At 30.7% G+C, this 22,230-nt stretch overlaps 1 protein-coding gene across 7 annotated transcripts in view; it reads right to left on the bottom strand.

Moving 5' to 3' along the window:
- LRP1 (LDL receptor protein 1) overlaps positions 1-22,230 on the bottom strand; it is a 627,804-nt gene that overhangs the window by 395,697 nt on the left and 209,877 nt on the right. For all 7 annotated transcript variants that reach the window (XM_085820318.1, XM_085820321.1, XM_085820322.1 and 4 more), the window contains exons 26-27: positions 6,972-7,172; positions 1,421-1,625 (exon numbers count right to left, since the gene is read on the bottom strand). In XM_085820318.1, coding sequence (XP_085676444.1) covers positions 1,421-1,625; positions 6,972-7,172 — 406 coding nt within the window. The remainder of the gene's footprint in view (positions 1-1,420; positions 1,626-6,971; positions 7,173-22,230) is intronic.

Here is a 22,230-nt window from a genome sequence, read left to right as displayed (position 1 = left end):
TATCCTTACATGTTGTTTTAGAAACAAAATGAAATGGTTATACACACATACAATTACATATAATCCCAAATCAAAGTCCCGACAATAAAATGACCTTTAAAAAATAGGCTGAGAGGAAAACTTGAGGCAGTTTAAAAAAAAAATTAAAAAGCATTTATTTAGTTCACTAATGGCATCTCACTACGTATGGAATTTGGTCATTAGCTTTTAACCTACTTCTTGACAAAATATCAAGTTCAAATTCTGTATACACGCAGTTTGTCAATGCAATGTGGTGAAATGATATTTTCAAAATTCAATTTAGAATTTTTAAGAAATTTGTTAGTTAATTTTAAATAAATTTTAATAAATTAAATAATTTTTAACAAAAATTTAATTTTTTAAGAAATTTAATGGTTAAATGATTTTTGCACATATTTTTGTTAAATAAACAAACTAAAAATATTAGAAATTAACAGTTTGCACCATTAAATAGGATATTAAAAAAATATTTTAAATGTAACTTAATTTCTGTACTTTTAGTGAAATTTAAAAAATCACTTGACTTTTTTTGACTAATCAACACTCATGATTTTAAATTTTCAACATTCAATAATATAGTAAATATAAAGTTTTGAAGTTTTTACATATTATAAAACAAACACTTTATCCTCCTTAAATCAAGAATTATTTTTTTTTAAAATATATGTTAATTAAGCAATTTTCTATATTCATTTAAAAAAGATGCCACAATCTCAAAAAAAGGGAAGGGAATCAGTTCCTCCAGCCACCGCATCACTTGCAAACATATTAGTTTCAAGGTTATGATGTCATTATGTCACAGGATTCCTATCAATTCTGTATAATTCTTTGCTTTACAATCTCAGAAGAAACATAATTTAAGAATTGATTAGTATTTAAAGTTATTTGTTACGATAAATTATTTTTATCATTTCAGTACATTAATTATGTTATGAGTTTTAAATAAAAGCTTATTTTTCAAAAACATTTTTTTTATTATTTAAGTGTGGCAGTTTACACATGCAAAACAAAGCTTATTAATATATTTTTTCAATTATTTTATGTTATAATATTACAAGCATTTAATTTTTTAAATAAATAATAGTAGATAATAATATAATAATAAGTGTAACTGCCACTATCTTCAAATTAACATCCTTTGCTTAAATAACTGAATAAAAATACAGTCATCTTTTATTGCAGTAAATCACGGTAAAAAAATAAGAACACTTGTGCACAAATTTTTTCATTATTTTACTTTCAGAACTGTTTTCACAAAATATAAGGAAGTATCCAAACTAATTATAGTCACTTTAAAATATAAGGTATTTGATTTTTTAAAATGGGGAAGTATATAATTTATAAGATTAATAACAAATCAATTATTGAATGAAAAGTTAAAATAAAATCACATTTTTACCCATAGCGCGGATCTAAAGCAATCGCCCTAGGATTTTCCATATTGCTTGCAATTAATGTTCTCCTGTGAAGGCCACTTAGTTTAGCTACTTCAATCTGATCTAAATTACTTTCAACCCAATACAAATTTTCTCCAATCCAATCTACAGCTAGACCTTCTGCTGTAGCAAGACCAGTCTGTACCACAACTTCAATATTCGTTAATGCTGAAATTAAAAAAAACTACATGAGGAAAAAAGAGAGAGAAGTTAAATGTTTTGAAAAATTTCTCAAGTAAGCATATACTCTAACATAATAAGCAATACACTGAAAGAGAGCTATATGAATAAGATGAAACTGCATATGCCCGTACTTTATGCAAATGATTGACTTTTGAGCAGACTATGCAAATGATTAACTTTTGGTGGCTAGTGGCTGACTAGCTGAAGCTCCAGCTCATTGCAATGGAGCATACCAATGGTGTATAAAACAGAAGGCATTCCAGTGCTAAGGCAAACCTTCCACATGAATGTAAGTTCCATTGACCCATGTGGACTGTAACAGTTTTTCACATAGAGAAGAATTCATGAACTGTATGAGCTAATGTCAATATTTGAGAGAGGACATGGAATTGGACTAAAAAAAGCAGGTCAGTTTGCAAGACATTTCGATTGCTGTGATGATACAATTCAACACAATTGGTAGGAATGGATGAACCATGACTGCATACAGCATCAAGAAGATAGCAGTGGATTGAGGACAGAATGATAATTCGATCAGCACTCAAAGCCTCTGATGCATCTTTATAAATTAACTGACTTGTAACCAGGATACCAATGCCAGTAATGATCTCTGATAGGCAACTCAGAAAATGGGGGCTTAGATTATGAAGGCCATGCACTGATTGCCTCTCACCACTGCACACTGTCAGGAATGTTTGCAGTGCCAGGTGCATTTGACTTAACATCTCACAGACTTGCATAAAATTGCTTTTAACAATAAGTCCAACTTTGAACTGAATCCCAATGACCAGCAAAGACTTTTCTGAAGATGTCCAGGACAGCAGTGAGATTCTCACCTAATGTTGCCCACCACACGGCCCAACAACCAGGAGTTATGGTACAGGAGGCCATTTCATATGATAGTTGGACCCATTTGGTTGTCGTTTTTGACATCATTAGAGCAACGCAGTATATTCACAAGATTCTATAACCCGTAGTGTTCTCTTTCCTCTCATGGACTCCTGTTACATTTCAAGAGGATAATATTCGGCTACATAGGGTACACCTTTTTACTACTTGTCTTTGGGCTTTTCTAACACCTTCCCAGCAGATCTCTTCCCAATAACACTGGTTTAAGCTCTGATGAGCAAGCAACTCCAGCCATCCCTAGATCACACCAATTTAACTCACCAACTGAAATGCATACGGAAAGCAATTTTCCAAGAAGACATCCACCAATGCTACAAAAATGTGCCGAGCTGCATAACATCTTAAATCCCAATGTTGATGATGGTCCCAATGATCAGCCTATGCAATTATTGTCTCCCACTCTTTTATTATGTTCCCTGAACAAAACATTCAATTCCTACGATACTATTGATGTTTTGTTTTTAATACATGTACATCACATCTACCAATTTTCACCCCATTTAGATAACTCCTTCTTAGTCTCACTTTTTATGTTATAGAGTGTATGCCATTCCTCTGCATTTGAAAATAAGTTCTTAAATAATTTATTAACATTCTCTTAAATGTGGCTACTTTGAACAAAAACTTAGCTTAGGAACACAATTAAGAGGCAAGACAGTTACAAGAGTTAAAGTTTTAAAAAGAAATTCAAATGTAGCTTCTCAGATGTAGATTAATAAAAAATTATCTCTAGTCATAAAGCATAAATAAAATGAAAAGCATACAAAGGATGATCTTAAAAAGTTAAGCTAATATTTTAAAACATACCATCTGAAAGGAAAACTTAATACTAAAGACTTGTAAAATTTCATTTTTTTATATACATGAAAGTAAAATGATAAAAACTATAATACCTAAAGAAAAAAAAACTTAAAAATTTTAAGTCTGGGCTTTAGCTTAAACACTGGTACTGTCCATAATTCAAATTCATTATGTCAAAACATACTAAGAAACATAATGTATACATGTAGCCATAACATGTGAGTCTGTTGCTATAATAAATTTTATATAGCAATATATTCCACAAAGAGAACAAACATTTCTCAAACTGACTAGTAGAGCATAACTGAATAACAATGCTGAATACTATTAACAGACATTTTCCTAAGGTAAACCCTTTCATAGTGGTTCATTGCCTTTTAAAACTTTAACAGGGTTGATGGAACTTTTAAAGGAAGTTAGTGGTGATCAAAAGCAATATCCGAATATGCACCAATAATTGATCAATATAACCAGAATCTCATTCATTACAAAAAAAAAAAAATTATAAAAACTCATAATCCTCATAATAAATTATTTATTGATATAAAGTTACATTATGTAGTAGGTTAGATTAAATATATGGAGAAAAACACAAAAAATTATTCATTACATTTTTTAAATCAATAATATATTTTTAATCCAGTAATTTTTTATGCAATTAGTGCAATATTAAAAAGTAATGCAGGACACAAGCAAAAAAAAAAAAACCCAAAAAATATGAAGAACACAAAACTAATGAAACACAACAAGATGTTCGCCATTTCTTTCATTCATGGTGGCCAAAATTTTCCTTTCTAACATTGCTGTAACTTCTTCACATGGTGCATGAGCGGTATTTGAAAATTCCGAAGCGTATTGCAAAAATTAAATGAATAATATTTGGATTGTTCAATTTTTTATTTTCTTTTGCATAAGCAATATTTAGTTGTGAAAAATATTCAGGAAAAATTTCATAGTATTTTAAAGCTAATGTCTCAAAGCAATAAATACAAGAATTATCTAAGCTAATGCTTTCAATGACCATCTTTTTCACAGCTGTGTGATGAAAGTGATAACAATCTGCTTCACATAAAGGTATACTGGCTCTAACTATTTGCAAAATTTTACAATATTACGATTTATATTTAATACCATGATATCATTTTTAACACTGTGATAAAATTTGCACTGCAAAGTACAGCTGAAGTTTTGGCAAGATTACAAAACCAATCTCTTCCCCTAATAACAAATGCAGTTAAATCCACCCCCATAGTGCCTATGGAAATGTTTAACCAATATTTTATATGGCATGCATGACATTCATAAAAATGCTGCAATTTTGTTTTAAAAACTTTGCATGTTCCCAAATAATAAATATAGAGAGAATTACAGTTTTAACAATGATAAAAATTTAAAGACAGAAGTGAGTTTCAATCAAATTGGTTACCAATTAAGAGAAGACAAGCATAGTGGCCTTGTTCAAGAAATGAATGTAATGACTGTACCTTTGTGTCTTCTTGATTATGGTCATTTCTGGGTATATCTTGATCTTGACGAGACAGTTGATCAGAGTGAGATGCTCACTGCCCAGATCAGAGCCACTGCTTATGAAACTACTGAGAGAAGATATCCCAGTAACCTCTGGACCCATGTTTACACTGATAGATCCATGATTGAGCGAGGTACTGGAGCTCATGCAGGAATCTATTGCAACCACTTTGCCTTCTAATAAGGCTGTGGGAAGAGATACTACCAATTTTGATGGAGAAGTTGAGGCTATATTGATTGCTCTGAATCAAATAAGTGCTCAGAAAAGTAATTTTCCTCAGGCTGTTATTTTGTCTGATAGCAAAGCTGCTTTGTTGACTATCTTCAACAATAAATTTTGCACTTCCGGAAAAATTTACGAATGTAGGAAGATTCTCAACACTCTGACTAACTCAACTGTCTTCCAATGGATCTGCTCATTGTGGCAGCAAGGGAAATGAAACAGCCAATTTCCTGGCAAAGAAAGGAATGACTATTCTACAAACCACTAATAACCATATGACTTTTGGCAAACCCCTTAATTAAATCAGAATTTAAGAGAAGGTTTGTCTCCTACCTATCAAATGAGGCTTTGGGAAAGGCCTGGGAGTGTCTGAGTAGTTCAAAGCCAGTTATTGCAGATTTTCCTTGTCCTGTAGCCATTGCTTTATTTTGCCTTTCAACTGGGCACAATTTGTCTGAATGGCCATCTTTTTAAAATTTGCCTTAAAGACTCTTCTGTCTCTACTCTTTATAACTCTGGATAGTCCATGGAGATGAATGCACTGCACTATTGTCTTTTAATTCTTTTTTCTTAAGTATTGGGAAGCAGGATCAAGGCTAATGGCTTAGTGGCCAAATGTCTGGCATTTGTATAAATAGAAATAAAATTTTAAAGTTCACTTCCAATACAGTGAAAATATGAACATGCTAATATGGCTTCATTTGATACATCTGATCTTGAAATTATGATGTAGGAAGAGCTAACTGTATTGAAGGAGAATGTTCAAGCATAAGCCTAATTCAAAATATGCGGGTATGCTAAGTTTAAGCAATTAAAAATCTTCCAAGAAAAATATCCCAAAATAAAACTTGTTACTGAACAACATTAATGATTTTTTGTTCTTTTCACCAAGCAGAAACATGCATTAGTCCGGCGAATAATTTACAATTGAAAACTAGAAACAGCTTAATTACTTTTTAATGAAGAGATTTAAGTTAGATTTATGACAAATAAGAAAGTCACTGCATCAGTAATTCAAGTACAGGAATCACATTAATTAAAATTAAACTTTTGGGCAAATAGAACCTGTGATTTTGTCTCCAAATTAAAAATAATAATAAAACAAAAAAATAATAAAATATAAATCCAATAAACCATTTCTTCTTTAAACTTCTTTAAACTAAAAAACTCATATTTAATTTGTTTGTTTAGTTGTTATCTTATATGCTGTATATTATAGAGTAAAATATAAGGAGGCGATGAAGAAAACCAATCTTTTTAAAGGGGTCAATGCGAATAAAAGGTTAAGAACCATTGATTTAGATTTTTTGTTTTAGTTTCCTGCTTTAGTTTTGTAGTATTCAATATATTTGATCCAGAAACTCTAGGAATTATGCAATAACTATGTCATATTATCAATATCCATTATATATCATTAAAATGTTTAAAAAAAACCCCAGATTTACAAAAAAGCAAATGCACAACATCTAGAGGTTCAAATACTGAACGAAAGAAGCACTGGGTAAGAGAAGTCAATGATTGTTCCACCATCTTTAACTAATATAAAGATAACATTATAAATTAGTGTACTGTATTACAAAATTTGACATTCTGTATAAAATTATATGATAAACATTACCAATACATATAATAAATGCTAAACAATTAAACAACTTCTTATTAATACAGCATATTTTACAACATAAAAATACCCAGGCTTATTCTTCTTTTTTAATTAAATTATAATTATAGATAACATAATTTTATACAAAACATTTTATTTTGTTATACAGAAAAATTCAATAGTTTGACATTATTAAGATTTTAAGAAAAAGAGGAAAAAAATGGGAGACTTCAAATAAAAAGAATATAAAAAAAAATGATAAACATACAGCCCGAAATGACATAGCCTCTATAAATTTTATCCTCTACAACATCTGTCCAAAATATCAAGTCTCCTTTAGTAGAGTGATAGAAGTCAACAGCAACAGTATTCTGTAATCCAGATATCAAAGCTTTAACATTCATCGTTTTCAGATCTACACTGCGAAGTTCATGACGATTTGAAAAAATTATGTATGGTTCAGCAGGATCTATAATTTAAACAAAAAGTTAAAATATAAGAATAATAACACAAATGGTAGACAAAATAATAGAAACATGAGTCAAGAAAAAATGAAAGATGTATAAATTACAAATCAACTATACCATAAGCACATAAGTATATGAATAACAATATGATGGGATGCTATTCGTTATGTGTGTTAACAATGTACACTGACTGCGGTTAAAAAAAAGGGGGGGACAGTTCTATATCTCTCGTTCTACTGGGCCAATTGTAAAAAATTTAATTTACGCTTTTCATGTCTCAAAAGCATGACTTTGGATATGTATTAGATTTATATATGCCTTTTATCACAGCCTCTTTAATATCACAGCCACTAAAGACCTCCCCTTTTGAAAAACATATAATTGCATTTATCTTATCACTTGTAACACATGGAATCTTAAATATGTTGGACAAACCAAAAATAGTCTTAATATTAGAATTAACAACCACAGAGCACACATTAAAAAATTCGCAACTACTAATTTTAACACACTTAGTACAGCTGAATTAGAAATTTTCAAATACATGATTTCAAAAAAAATAATATTCAAATTTTGGACATTGTGCCTGAATACAAAGTTAGATGATTTCAAGAGTCACTCTACAAGCTTAAATTCAAAACACTTTACCCTTATGGACTCAATACATTCAACCAACACATTACATTAAGTTCTAAAATTCCTACTTACAGCTATTTTAAATTATTCAGTAAAAAAACATTACGAGGAACCAGAGAAGGAAATAAACAAAAACAAAAAATAAAATAAAATAAAATAAATAAATAAATAATAAATAAATAAATAAAAAATAAAAAAATAAATAAATAAGTAAATAAATAAATAAAATAAACTTTTTTCAACAATAGATACAAAAAAGTTAAACGATAATATTAATAATTACATTCTTACTAAAAATTTCACTAAAAATATAATTACTTGGTTGCATATTTGTAAGCACAATTTCTTACACTTACTTATAAATTTTGTTAAACAGCATTTAACAGGGCACAATATTATCAAAGACCTTATTATTGACTTTTGCAATTATAAATTCTCTACAAATTACAAATACAATAAATACTACTGCAAAATCAATTTCCTTCATCCAAACTATGATCATATTCAGTTTAGCAAAATTTTCAGAAAAAGTCAACAGCTTCTTCCAACTACTAAAGTACAAATCTCAACAGCTTTCAAGTATCAAATACTTCTTAGTAAATTGCTAATTAACCACCATGAATTAGCTTCTACAGCCCATTGATACTGCAAAGAGCTTCAATACAAAGATTACATAGATAAATTTCAACATATCACTAGAGGCAATTTAGCAATAGTTCAAAACCAACATTTAAGAAATTTAATGGAAAAAGGTACAGTCAAAAGTCGTTAATTCGGACACCCATAATACGGAATGATCTATAATCCGGACCTCAAATCTAGAAATTTTCTCTGCATGCGTCGCGTTGACGGCTGCATATATGCGTATATATACGCAGCCGTCAACGCAGCCTTATATATATGTAAGACTTTTACGGCTGTGTATATGCGTGTGCGCATAATACGTTTACGCATGCGCGTTTAATGTATAACGGATGTTATAAGCTAAGCTAAAATGATCTAATTCAGTTACTGTTGCAGACTGCGTTGTTCCTTAATCTTCGAATTGGATCCGGCTTATTATTTTTTGCAGACTGTTAGAGCAATTTTATAAAAGTAAGCTTGAACTTTCGTTTATGTCAAACAGAATTTCCGATATATATTTACTAATATGTAAAGGATCTACAACGTGAAAGTATGTTTCGAAGTTCATTAAACAAAAAGTGGAATATCTGCAAAAAATGGATAAAGGCATATCCTTCATTTCTCTAACCATTCCGAAATCTGTTTAGCAATTTCATGCTGCTCTGGGGGGGGGGACTCTGCGGCACGCAATGAATTGCAAGTTGATCTGTCAGCACTATCCTTATCTTCAAGGCAGATGTTTTTATTTTATTTGGCTTATAATTCCTTACTAAATGTAGTATTTCATCTCGATGTACTCCGCCTTTGATATGATTTAAATCAAATTCCTCCTCATTATAATTCGCTTCCGATAGTGAAGAAAGTGACACAGAGGTTATTGAAAACGAAAAAATTTCGATTGACAAATTAGTCGGTATTCTCGACACAGCAATTATAGGACTTGAACAGCGGAACTTTGTAACTGAACAAGAAATTATGTCTGTTTATAGAATTATCACATAAAACGAAGTATTATCACATAAAACGAAGCAACTTAAACAACTTACATTGAAAGAAATGTTTAATAAAGTAAACAAATAAATATTAAGCTTTTTTTTTTTTTTTTTTTTTTTTTTTGTACATTTTGATACCCTTTAGATCATAATTGTTCTTTATTTCATAAATTACGGTTTCATATTTTTAATTTTATAATTTCTGCATGCCATCTTACCAGATTTAAACTGATGATCTATAATCCGGAATCGCCAAAGTCCCGAAGAGTCCGGATTAATGACTTTTGACTGTGCCAAATTTAGATCAGTACTAAAAATTAACAAACATCACAGTTTTAAAAGTTTCGTAAAAAATATAGACGAATTTATAGTTGAAACTAGTTTCAAATTAAATATTCCACATTCTACCTTTATGGCTTGGAAACATGAAGTATTAGAAGAATTCAAGCAAAGAATTTGAAGAATTGAATTTAATGGCGATTAACAGTGGAATATTCTCATTCCTTTATTGCAAGATTTGAAACAAAAGTTCATAATCACCAAAAATTGACAAAGCCAATAATAATTTTAGCATAATATGAAAATTTTTTTATGTCTCATTAATTAATACTGAACTAAATAATGCCATTACTTACAAACTCACCAATATACAAGAAAATGTTATTGCAAAAAAGCTAAAAGCATTTCATAAGAAACTGCAAATCTCACAACCATCTAACTACAATAGATTAGCAAATATATATGCTCTCTCAAAATTTCATAAATCACCAACCAATAGATTCATTGTTAATGGTACAAATAATTATAAAAAGAATATAGATTACATATTTGCAATTAAACTGTAAACTTGTTTTAACATTTCGTAGGTTTCCGCAGCTGTCTTGCCCAATTTGAAGCAAAATTTAATGTTAATTCTTTGCTCCATTTTCACTTCGACAATAGGAATTTAAGAGCTACGTTTTAATGTGAGTTTCCACGAGAACCCCTTAATTCAGAATGGTGCCACTTGCAGTGCACATGTGCAAGAAAACACTCTTCAATATGCAATGATTAGCGCCATCTTCCGACTTTTCGTTCTCCTACAGTTACATCAATCCTGGAAATTAGTAGCCAGACCTTGTATTTATTAATATCTCGCTTTTTATTAAACTTACTTGATTCCTTCCCACAGAATTTGAAATTTAGGTTCATTCCAAATTAGCCCAGTTCTTATGATTTATTTTTAAAATTTGTATTTTTAAATAATTTTTATAAATTTTTCAAAAAAAAAAATTATATTATGAATTATAAAATTTTTACCATCATCTTAAAGAAGGTGTATTTCTAAGCATACCCGAAAAAAATAGCCTTTTACTCAAAATTTCCTAGAATATACGTGAATTTACATACTGGCGTATTTTGAAAATTGGCATATTTGTTATAAGCGATAATAATGCCAAATGTGGTTTACGCACATTGTAAAAATTATTTGAAATAATGACCGATGACTTTTTCCCACTTGTTTACAATGAAAAAAAGAAAATAGGTTGCTATAAATTAAGAAGTTCACCAAGTATATTATTCTTGGCGCAAACTGAAAAAAAGCTGCAATATAAATTTTTGAATTTCTTCATAAATTTTGCACCAAATTTTACAAAATTTAATATTTAGGCATAATTTGATTCGCAGAATTGAAATATGAAAAAAAATTGGCATGTCATTTCAGAAAACATCCGATTTTCTCTCAAAATACCTATAGTAGAAAAATGTTATGTATAAATCTAATATACAGTCAAAAGTCGTTACTTCAGACACCCATAATCCAGAATGATCTATAATCCGGACCTCAAAGCTACAAACTTTCTGCGCATGCGTCGCATTGGTGCAGACCTTTACGGCTGCGAATTTGCGTGTGCGCAAATTACGTTTACGAATGAGCGTTTAATGTATAACGGACGGAATAAGCTAAGCTAAAATTATCTAATTATCTATTTCAGTTAATGTTGCAGATTGCGCTGTTCCTTAATCTTCGAATAGGATTGGGCTTATTATTTTTTGCAGACTGTTAGAGCAATTTTATAAAAGTAAGCTTGAACTTTCGATTATGTCAAATAGAATTTCCAATTTATATTTACTAATATGCGACGGATCTACAAAGCGAAAGAATGTTTCGGAGTCCATTAAACAAAAAGTGGAATTGCTGCAAAAAATGAATAAAGGCATATCCTTTGTTTATCTAAACTTTACCATTTGTTTATCTAAACTTTGTTTATCTTTAACGCCGTGGTGCGCGCAATGAATTGGAAGTTGATCTGCCAGCACTATCCTTATCTTCAGGGCAGATGTTTTTACTTTATTTGGCTTATAATTGCTTACTAACTGTAGTATTTCACTTTGATGTACTCTGTCTTTGATATGATTTAAATCAAATGCCTCGTCATTATAATTCGCTTCCGATAGCGAAGAAAGTGACAGAGGTTATTGAAAATGAAAAAATTTCGATTGACAAATTAGTCGGTATTCTCAACACAGCAATTATAGGACTTGAACAGCGGAACTTTGTAACTGAACAAAAAATTATGTCTGTTTATAGAATTAAAGAGAATGTATTATCACATAAAAAACGAAGCAACTTAAACAACTTACATTGAAAGAAATGATTACTAAAGTAAACAAATAAATATTTTGCTTTTTTTTTTTTTTTTTTTTTTTTTTTTTTTTTTTTTTTTGTAAATTTTGATACACTTTAGATCATAATTGTTCTTTATTTCGTAAATTATGGTTTCATATTTTTAATTTTATAATTTCTGCATGCCATTTTACCAGATTTAAACTGATGACCTATAATCCGGAAAAATCAATAATCCGGAATCGCCGATGTCCCGACGAGTCTGGATTAACCACTTTTGACTGTATATCTTAAGACGCACTTTCAAGACATGAAAAAAGCAATTTGAATTTTGTCAATCGGAACAGCAGAACAGGAGATATAGAACTGTCCCATTTTTTGTTTTGTGCAGTGTACATATGGAACATTCAGAAAGAGATGAATAAATTAACTCCTCTAAAATTTTAATAAATTCTGATTATACAATATTATAACTTAACTTGTATGTTTTTTGAAGCTACTTCAAATCTGATTTACAAAACATTTATTATATTCTGAAGAATTCTGACTTCAGTTGACTTTTCCTAATATTACTTCTTGCACTTTCGCTCTTGTTTTGAGCCACAGCATCTTGTCATGAACCTAGTCACATTTTTTTTCCTTCTTTCTGAGCTGTGATATTTATTTTTACTTATTTTTTATAAAAGCACTTAAGATACTAACATTTAAGACTAGATAAAGAGTGAGTTAATCCCTAATGTAAGCTTTTCACTCCAGTGAATTAAACATATGAATGAGTTTTATACATTGACGATATGTAAAGGAAACTGATACAAATAAGATCATTCAAATAACCAGGCAGATAAAATACAAGAATGCTGACAGATTTGTCAGAGATAATCTCATGACTGAACGTATTGACTTCCCTCATCTTTAATGCATAACTTAAATACCAGATACCTTATATACAATGTCTTTTCCTACTTGACAGATCTTGCTTACATTATTTCAGTTAATTACCAATCTAACATATAACTAGTTCAGATATGTGAGTCAAGAAAACTTTACATGGTAACCCAAATCATGCAAACACAAATTTCTAACCTACTATATTTCAATTAAAATGTAAAGAAAATTTAAATAAAGTAAGAAACTATACCAGGATTACATTACAAAAAAAATATTGATTTTTGAGGAAAAAATTGTACAAATATGAAGCATTTTAAATTTCTTTTGGACATACAATGAATGATTAAAACAGAAACGATGACGGGAAGAATAATATTACACACAGTTTTAATGAGAAACAGACACTAGCATGCTTCTATCATTGCTGTAAGCACTTAAACAAAATGCTTACTACAAATAAGTAAACACTTAGACCTCCTGAAAGTGCACCAGATTGATGCGAACTCATAAATGTAGTGATATGAAGACCTCATAATGAATTGCTAGTATAAGATAGATGGGTCATTCTATTTCTAAAATCACTACAGTTCTCAGGAAAATTACAATAACAATTTATTGAATATAAATCACAGAATCAGAATTAATAAAGTATGTTCCTTTTGAATATTTCTCTCAAATTATTACTAAAATGCATTTTTTTCTCTAAAATGGATAAATCAATATTTAACAGTACCTAATAATTGAATTTTAAATTTCTTTTGGACATACAATGAATGATTAAAACAGAAACGATGATGGGAAGAATAACATTACACACAGTGTTAATGAGAAACAGACACTAGCATGCTTCTATCATTGCTGTAAGCACTTAAACAAAATGCTTACTACAAATAAATAAACACTTAGACCTACTGAAAGTGCACCAGATTGATGTGAACTCATAAATGTAGCGATATGAAGACCTCATAATGAATTGCTAGTATAAGATAGATGGGTCATTCTATTTCTAAAATCACTACAGTTCTCAGGAAAATTACAATAACAATTTATTGAATATAAATCACAGAATCAGAATTAATAAAGTATGTTCCTTTTGAATATTTCTCTCAAATTATTACTAAAATGCATTTTTTTCTCTAAAATGGATAAATCAATATTTAACAGTACCTAATAATTGAATTTTAAATTTCTTTTGGACATACAATGAATGATTAAAACAGAAACGATGATGGGAAGAATAACATTACACACAGTGTTAATGAGAAACAGACACTAGCATGCTTCTATCATTGCTGTAAGCACTTAAACAAAATGCTTACTACAAATAAATAAACACTTAGACCTACTGAAAGTGCACCAGATTGATGTGAACTCATAAATGTAGCGATATGAAGACCTCATAATGAATTGCTAGTATAAGATAGATGGGTCATTCTATTTCTAAAATCACTACAGTTCTCAGGAAAATTACAATAACAATTTATTGAATATAAATCACAGAATCAGAATTAATAAAGTATGTTCCTTTTGAATATTTCTCTCAAATTATTACTAAAATGCATTTTTTTCTCTAAAATGGATAAATCAATATTTAACAGTACCTAATAATTGAATTTTAAATTTCTTTTGGACATACAATGAATGATTAAAACAGAAACGATGATGGGAAGAATAACATTACACACAGTGTTAATGAGAAACAGACACTAGCATGCTTCTATCATTGCTGTAAGCACTTAAACAAAATGCTTACTACAAATAAATAAACACTTAGACCTACTGAAAGTGCACCAGATTGATGTGAACTCATAAATGTAGCGATATGAAGACCTCATAATGAATTGCTAGTATAAGATAGATGGGTCATTCTATTTCTAAAATCACTACAGTTCTCAGGAAAATTACAATAACAATTTATTGAATATAAATCACTGAATCAGAATTAATAAAGTATGTTCCTTTTGAATATTTCTCTCAAATTATTACTAAAATGCATTTTTTTTCTCTAAAATGGATAAAGCAATATTTAACAGTACCTAATAATTAAATTTTAGTTATTTTTAAACAAAAATTAAAAAGTGAAACACATAACTGGCAAAATTTCACAGAGTTATCAAAGCAAACTATTTTTGAATACTAAAAATAAACTTTTTATTCTCAATAGTTCAATAATTAAACACAGCTATAATACATATACCCCCTCCCCATACATTTCATATAAAACAAGATATTATACATGCACTTCAAAAACAATTTTTACATATTTCAGTAAACAAATCCCACATAGAGCAATGCATAAAATAAAGAGAAATAGAAAATATACTGTGCAGAAAAGACTATACCTACGTATGAATATGTAAATCAAAATTACACTATGTGTTCATCATAGCTTCCATCCCTGAAATATGAAAAACTGGAAGGTTCTCCATGAAAACCAGGATTTTCTGGGATGTTTTTTAATTTTATAGCGGCACCATTTTAAAAGAGTTCTAAATTGACTTAAATTCACATTAGGTTAGTTCAGGTTACTGAGCTATTTATAAAATGATTCTGATATAACATACATTAATAATTAATTAGACATTTTAAATTTTATGTTTTTTGGCTAATTTCATTTTGTTACGTTCTTACACTTTCATACTGAGAAATTCCTCAGTAATTAAGGAAAGTTTTTATTTATCAAAGTACTTTTAATATGATGAAAATAAAATTAGTTATCAATGTACATATTATTGTGTGAATAAACTTAGATATGTATTACAAAGAGATGAAGCACAAAATTAAATACAAATATTAACTGATTAAACGTGGACTCAATCTTCATAAAAATATCTACAAATGTACTGCCAATTAAAATAGTTCAGACCAAATGAAATTTAATAAGAAAAATTGTGCTTAAAATAACTAGGAAGGAAGGAATGGAATTTTTACAATTTAAGTTACGTAAATTCAATAAATTTTATTTATTGCTGAAAAACATATTTTCCTAAAAATTAAAAACCACACAATTCTGTGATCTACTGAGAGATGTTATGAAAAGCTGGGAGAGCTGGAGCTATGCTGTATGTTTTTAAAAATTTTATTTAAAGAAATATTTCTAAATTTTTTTACTGTTTACTATTTCTATTATTTGTTTTTATTAACCTTCTAAAACTGGGCCAAAATTCTCATAATATAGCTGTCATGTATCTGGCTGCAGTGAGCCAATCAGCTGCCTGGCAGAGCCCAGCAAGTGAAAGAGACGACAGTTGCATGTTAGCCTCAGAGGAGGCAGGTGGTAGATTATGTTGTAATAGCGAGATAGTGCTCCGAGTTTACCATTATTCTTCGAACGTTAATTTTTAATAAATGTTTGTTTCGTTTTCCTTATGGTGCCTTATTCATCCGCAAGGTCATTACAGCACGCTTTCTTACGAGAAACGGAGCGAATGAAGCTGACTGGATTTTGAGAAAAGGTGAGAAATTTTTGTTGTAATTTTAAGGAAAATTTCTACTAAATATGTTTAAGGGAGTAGTTAAAAGTGATTTGATTTCGGTGTTGAAGGAACTCGGTGATGAAGCCAATTTTAGTTTAAAAGTTGTAGAATTAAAAGATAAGCTTTTAAGTTCTAAAGAATATTCGAAAGATAAAGATTTTGTTATTGAATTTCTTAATATTACGGTTGAAAAAAGGAAAAAGCCAGAAGAAATTGTGAAACTGCGTTTAATGCAAATCGAAAGTAGCAACGAATCTAGTAATAACGTAGAAAATACACTTTCATTAGACAAGCTTTTGAAAGCTGTCAGGCGTTATCGATTTCTGTACCTAAAAAGGGTGAAGCATGGAACTTATTTTTTTATTCCATAGAAAGGGCTTTTAAGCATAAGAACGTACCAAATGAGTTTAAGTCTGAAATTTTACTTAAACTGATAGGTGATAAATCTTCTAATATTCTAGTATATATTAAAGATGATGATTTGAAAGATTATGAAAAAATTAAATCTTTAATCCTTAAGGAATATGAACCATCGCCAATTATATGTTTAGAAATGTTTCGCCAAGCTCAAAGGTTGACGGGAGAAACTCATTTGCAGTTCGCCTCTCGTTTAAGATCATGTTGGATCCATTATTGTAAAAGTAGAAACGTCAATGATTTTGAGTCTTTAATTAACTTAATAATTTCTGACAAACTTTTCCAAACGTTGGATAGTGATTTAGCGTGCCATGTTGCAGTTCGACAAGGTGAAAGTTGCCTATGTCCAGAAGAACTAGCGAAGGAATGTGACACTTACTTCATTGCAAAAGGTAAATCTTTTGATGACATAAGAGGTGAAAAACGTGATAATTTTCGTGATTCATACAACAAAAACTCTAAATATATTACACCAGCGCTAAGAAAAGATTTAGTGGTAAATGAACAGAAACATTCGTTTAAACCGCGAGAATGTTATGTGTGTAGTAGCAGTTTACATTTTGCTAAGGATTGCCCGAACAGGCGAAATAAATTTGAGGCTAAGGATTGCCCGAACAGGCGAAATAAATTTGAGAGGTCCAATAAACAGAACGATAATTTCCCGGCCAAACCGAAAGTCAACACTTCAAGTAAACCGAAGGACAATGCGGTTGTTACAAATGTAAATTCTAAACATTTACAAAAACGTGAGTGTTCCGACGGAAAACTTAATTTTTATTCCTTGGAAAAGATTACTATTTACATTGCATGGAAGCAAGTAGAAGCTATAAAAGATTCAGGTACGGAAATACCAATTTTGAACACTACATTAATTCCTGATTTAAAAATAGAAAGTAAGGGTAAAACCATTCTAAGTTCTGCATTTGGCGACGTCATAGAGGCAACATTAGCAACTATTCCCATTTATTACAAAAAACCAAATAGTTGTCTATATTCGTGCGTAGAAGCTCTTTTCGCGTTGACAGACAAGCTCAATGTTCAATGTTTAATTACACCAGATGTATGGGATCGCATATTTGAAGACGAGAATGAATCAATAGTCTACCCTGAGATGAAACCGGAAACTCATAAACAAAAACAACCTAAGGTTGGCGCCGTTGAACTGTCAAATGTAAATCTTTTTTATAGCTCAGTTGCGAATCAGAATGATGAAAGACTAAACAGTTATTCGGAATCGAATAAATTTAAGGTCGATCAGAGAAACTGCCAAACATTAATAAATTCTTTTAAGGACGCAGAATTAGGGAAGAATAATTTCTTTTTACAGGATGAATTATTGTTTCATAAAGAAAAAATATGTGGGGAAAACATACAACAGTTAGTTTTGCCCAAGAATTATCGAAATAAAGTCCTTCAATTAGCTCATGATTCCATATTCGGAAATCATTTAGGTATGAGGAAAACTAAAGAAAGAATTAAGCTTTCATTTTATTGGCTGAACATATCCAAAGATGTAGAAAATTACTGTAGAACATGCGAAAGATGTCAATTAAAAAGTCCGGAAAGACAATCGGATAAAATTCCGATTACTCCTATTGTTCGCGCGCCATATCCCTTTCATACAGTAAATATAGCTATTATTGGTGAAATTCCACAGCCTTCAGGAAGGAAACATAAATATTGTTTGTGTTTGATAGATAATCATTCAAAATGGCCAGAAGTCATACCTTTAAAAAGTCTTTCCGCTAAAGATACTTGTGATGCTCTTTCAGATATTTTTATGAGAACCGGTATTCCAGAAATAGTTTGTAGTGATCAAGGCACTAATTTTACCTCACAATTAACTCAAGAATTCGAAAAAAGGTTAGGAACTCATCCTCGTTTTTCGACACCTGGTTACCCAGCATCAAACGGCTCAGTGGAAAAATGGCATCGGGTATTTAAACAAATGTTACATCATGTAATTCGCACAGATCCGGTTAATTGGAACAAGCACATACCTTATTTACTTTTTGTGTATCGTTCCAAATTGCACTACCGGTGTATCTCCATTTACGCTTATGTACGGTCATGAAGCTAGAGGTCCCTTTTAGCTGTGTTAAAATCATCATGGTCCGGTGAAATACCATTACCTCTTAATCTGAGTAATTCAGCAGTTGATTATCTACAAGAATTAAAGATAAATTTAGAGAAAGCATCTGAGCTCGCTTCTTTATCTGCCGCGGAAAAACAAGAAGTTTACGCATATTATTTTAACCGTCGCAAAGGTTTGAAAGAATTTTAAAATGGTGACCTAGTATATTTACTTATACCAGAATCTAGCAACAAGCTGTATGCTAGGTGGACAGGTCCAGGTGAAGTTGTTGAAAGAGTAAATCCTCATTCTTATAAAGTTAAATTACCCGATGGGAGTGTGCGGCATGTTCATGTAAACAAAATAAGAAAATTTTACGTTCAAGCACAAAATGTGGAAGTGATATTTGAAGATGATTCTGAGTTTGGGGAAATTCATGCAACTCCAAATAAAGGAGATTTTGCAGCCACTAGAAGAGACATCGAGGTGGATATTAGTCATTTAGAGGGTAGCAAACAAAAGGAATTACACGAGCTTTTACTCAAGCACATCGCTTTATTTTCTGGTGAGATCCAAATAGCCATCGTCGGTGAACATAGAATTCAGTTGTTACCTGGAGCTGAAAGAAAAAAGCCATATATCTATAAGATCCCAGAATCTTTGAAACCTGAAGTAGACAAACAGATCGAGGAATTAGAGAGCTTGGGTCTTATTGAGCCAAGTGAAGCTGAAATAGTGTATGTGTTGCCAAGAAAGACGGAAGTATGCATTTACGTATTGATTTCAGATTGTTGAATCAAGTAACCAAGCCTGTTGCTTTTCCAATGGAGAATGTAACTGATCTAATCAATAAAATTGGACATGCGAATGTTATCACCTGTTTAGATGTCTTGAAGGGTTACTGGGAAATACCTTTAGAAGAAGAAAGTTGTGATTTAACATCATTCAAGACACATCGTTCCGAATATCGTTGGAAAGTGATGCCTTTTGGATTAAAAAATGCAGCTTCTACTTTTCAGCGAGTGATGAATGATGCCTTAAGAAAACATAGTGATTTTTGCAAAGCATATACATGATACTGCTATCTTTTCACCAGATTGGAATTCTCATCTCAAACATTTAGATGCTGTGCTAACTACATTAAATGATCTCAGATTTACAGTGAATGTAAAGAAATGTGTTTTTGCACGTTCGGAGATAAAGCATTTAGGACATATAATAGGAGCTGGAAGACATCAACCTGATCCTGAAAAATTACAAGCCATTGAAATTATAAAAAGTCCTAAAACAAAGAGTGCATTAGGCTTATTCAACTATTTTCGTGATTACATAAAGAATTATGCAGAAATAGCTCGCCCATTGACGGAGCTTACGAAAAAGAAAATTTCTGAGATAATTCCATGGACTGATGTTGAGGAATCAGCATTACAAGAACTGAAACGTCGACTGTGTGAAGCACCAAAATTGTACACTCCAGAACCAGGAGAACCTTACAACATACAGTGTGATGCTAGTTCATATGGTGTTGGTGCTTGCTTGTCACAACAAGACAGTTTGCATCCTATCAGCTTTGCCAGACAAAAACTTTCGAAGACTCAGCAGAACTGGTCAACTATTGAACGCGAGGCTTATGCCGTTGTGTGGTCATTAAAAAAGTTTGAGTGTTGGGTGTTTGGATCAAATATCGAGCTGATCACAGACCATAATCCATTATTATATTTGCATAAGTCGGCACCGCATTCTGCCAAATTACAGAGATGAGCAATGGCACTTCAGCGTTATAATATTCATATTTCTCATTGCCCTGGTGCACAATTAAAAAATGCAAATAGTCTTTCAAGACCAGTTGGTGAATAAAATAGGTGTGAACTAAATATGAACTAATATGTTTTAAAACTTTGCATTAGTTACTTTCTTTTGTTCTGGAACTGTACGAGAGCTACTTTCCATCTGTTTTGAAAAACAAATTATTGGTTTCCATTTAATGTTGCATTATAATATTGTGTTTGGAAATAGTATTGCCTATATGTTTTATTTCAGAACTCCGGTATTGTATCAAGCCAGCTGTTCATCTGTTGTGAGATGAATGTTTATTGCACTTATTTTAAAGTATGTTATTACGTCATGTATACATGTTCATGTATTTTGAACTAATTTGGTATGTGGAGTATACAATTTAAGTTTGTATTTGCTCGTTCAGTTTTCAGATTCTGTTTCGCTTTGGCGTAGCACAATCTTACCGGGGGAGGGTGTCATGTATCTGGCTGTGGTGAGCCAATCAGCTGCCTGGCAGAGCCCAGCAAGTGAAAGAGACGACAGTTGCATGTTAGCCTCAGAGGAGGCAGGTGGTAGATTATGTTGTAAGAGCAAGGTAGTGCTCCGAGTTTACCATTATTCTTTGAAGGTTAACTTTTCTTTACCATTATTCTTTGAACGTTAATTTTTAATAAATGTTTGTTTTGTTTTCCTTATGGTACCTTATTCATCCGTAAGGTCATTACAATCGCCTTCAGACCGGCGCGATCCAAAACAACTTTTGACCCCTCTTTGACATTTTCCTAATGAGAAAAGTTCGTTAATTCCCTCTCCATGGATGCAGTAAAATTAACAAGTTTGTCGGACGCTGTTGCAAAAATTGCAAATTGCAAATCTAGCAACCCATCTACTATGGGTTGCTAGATTTGCAATTTTTTCGATGATTATTTTGCTTTCATTTAAATTAAGTTCTAATTAAAACAAAACGTATGCAATGTTTACATTTCATTTACTATTTCTGATCAATCTCGGCAATAATTTGTGAATTTTGTAATTTTGTTTTCCACTTCATTTATATTCGCACATTTTCATATTAGAAATTAGAAAACGATAACAAAATTTTACAAAATATAATAAATACGAACTAGCTTTGTAAGTCTGCAGGTTGGAATGTGATTTTTAATAACATAATTTCATTAACAAAATGGTAATGACTAATTTAATGAAATAACAATAATAAATTCATTAATAATATCTATTACTATTAGATGATTAAAATGAGATTCAATACAATTAGATTTTGAGATGAACTTACAGCAATAATAAAGCTTTACATAACAATAACAGAGCTCTAAACCTGCTTTTTTCGATAATTTTGTCATTATAATATAAAAAGAAAATCAGAGATACATTGGTTGCGTTTTCATCATTTAACTTTAACAAATATTACATTGGACTATCAGGCAAAAGAGGTATATTTTTAACGAGAGTTTTTCTTTGTAAAATTAGCTTTTGTTTATGTTAGCAGAGAAAAAAAAATCTGTGACCTATACATGCAATCATCAAAAGTATTATTCATTACAGTTTTAA

Source organism: Stegodyphus dumicola, chromosome 7 (genome assembly GCF_044657685.1).
Source record: "Stegodyphus dumicola isolate Sdum_Otavi_A_Nest chromosome 7, ASM4465768v1".
Lineage (NCBI taxonomy): Eukaryota > Metazoa > Arthropoda > Arachnida > Araneae > Eresidae > Stegodyphus > Stegodyphus dumicola.
The sequence above is the reverse complement of the archived record's forward strand: the minus strand, read 5'-3'. Positions and strand labels throughout refer to the sequence as shown.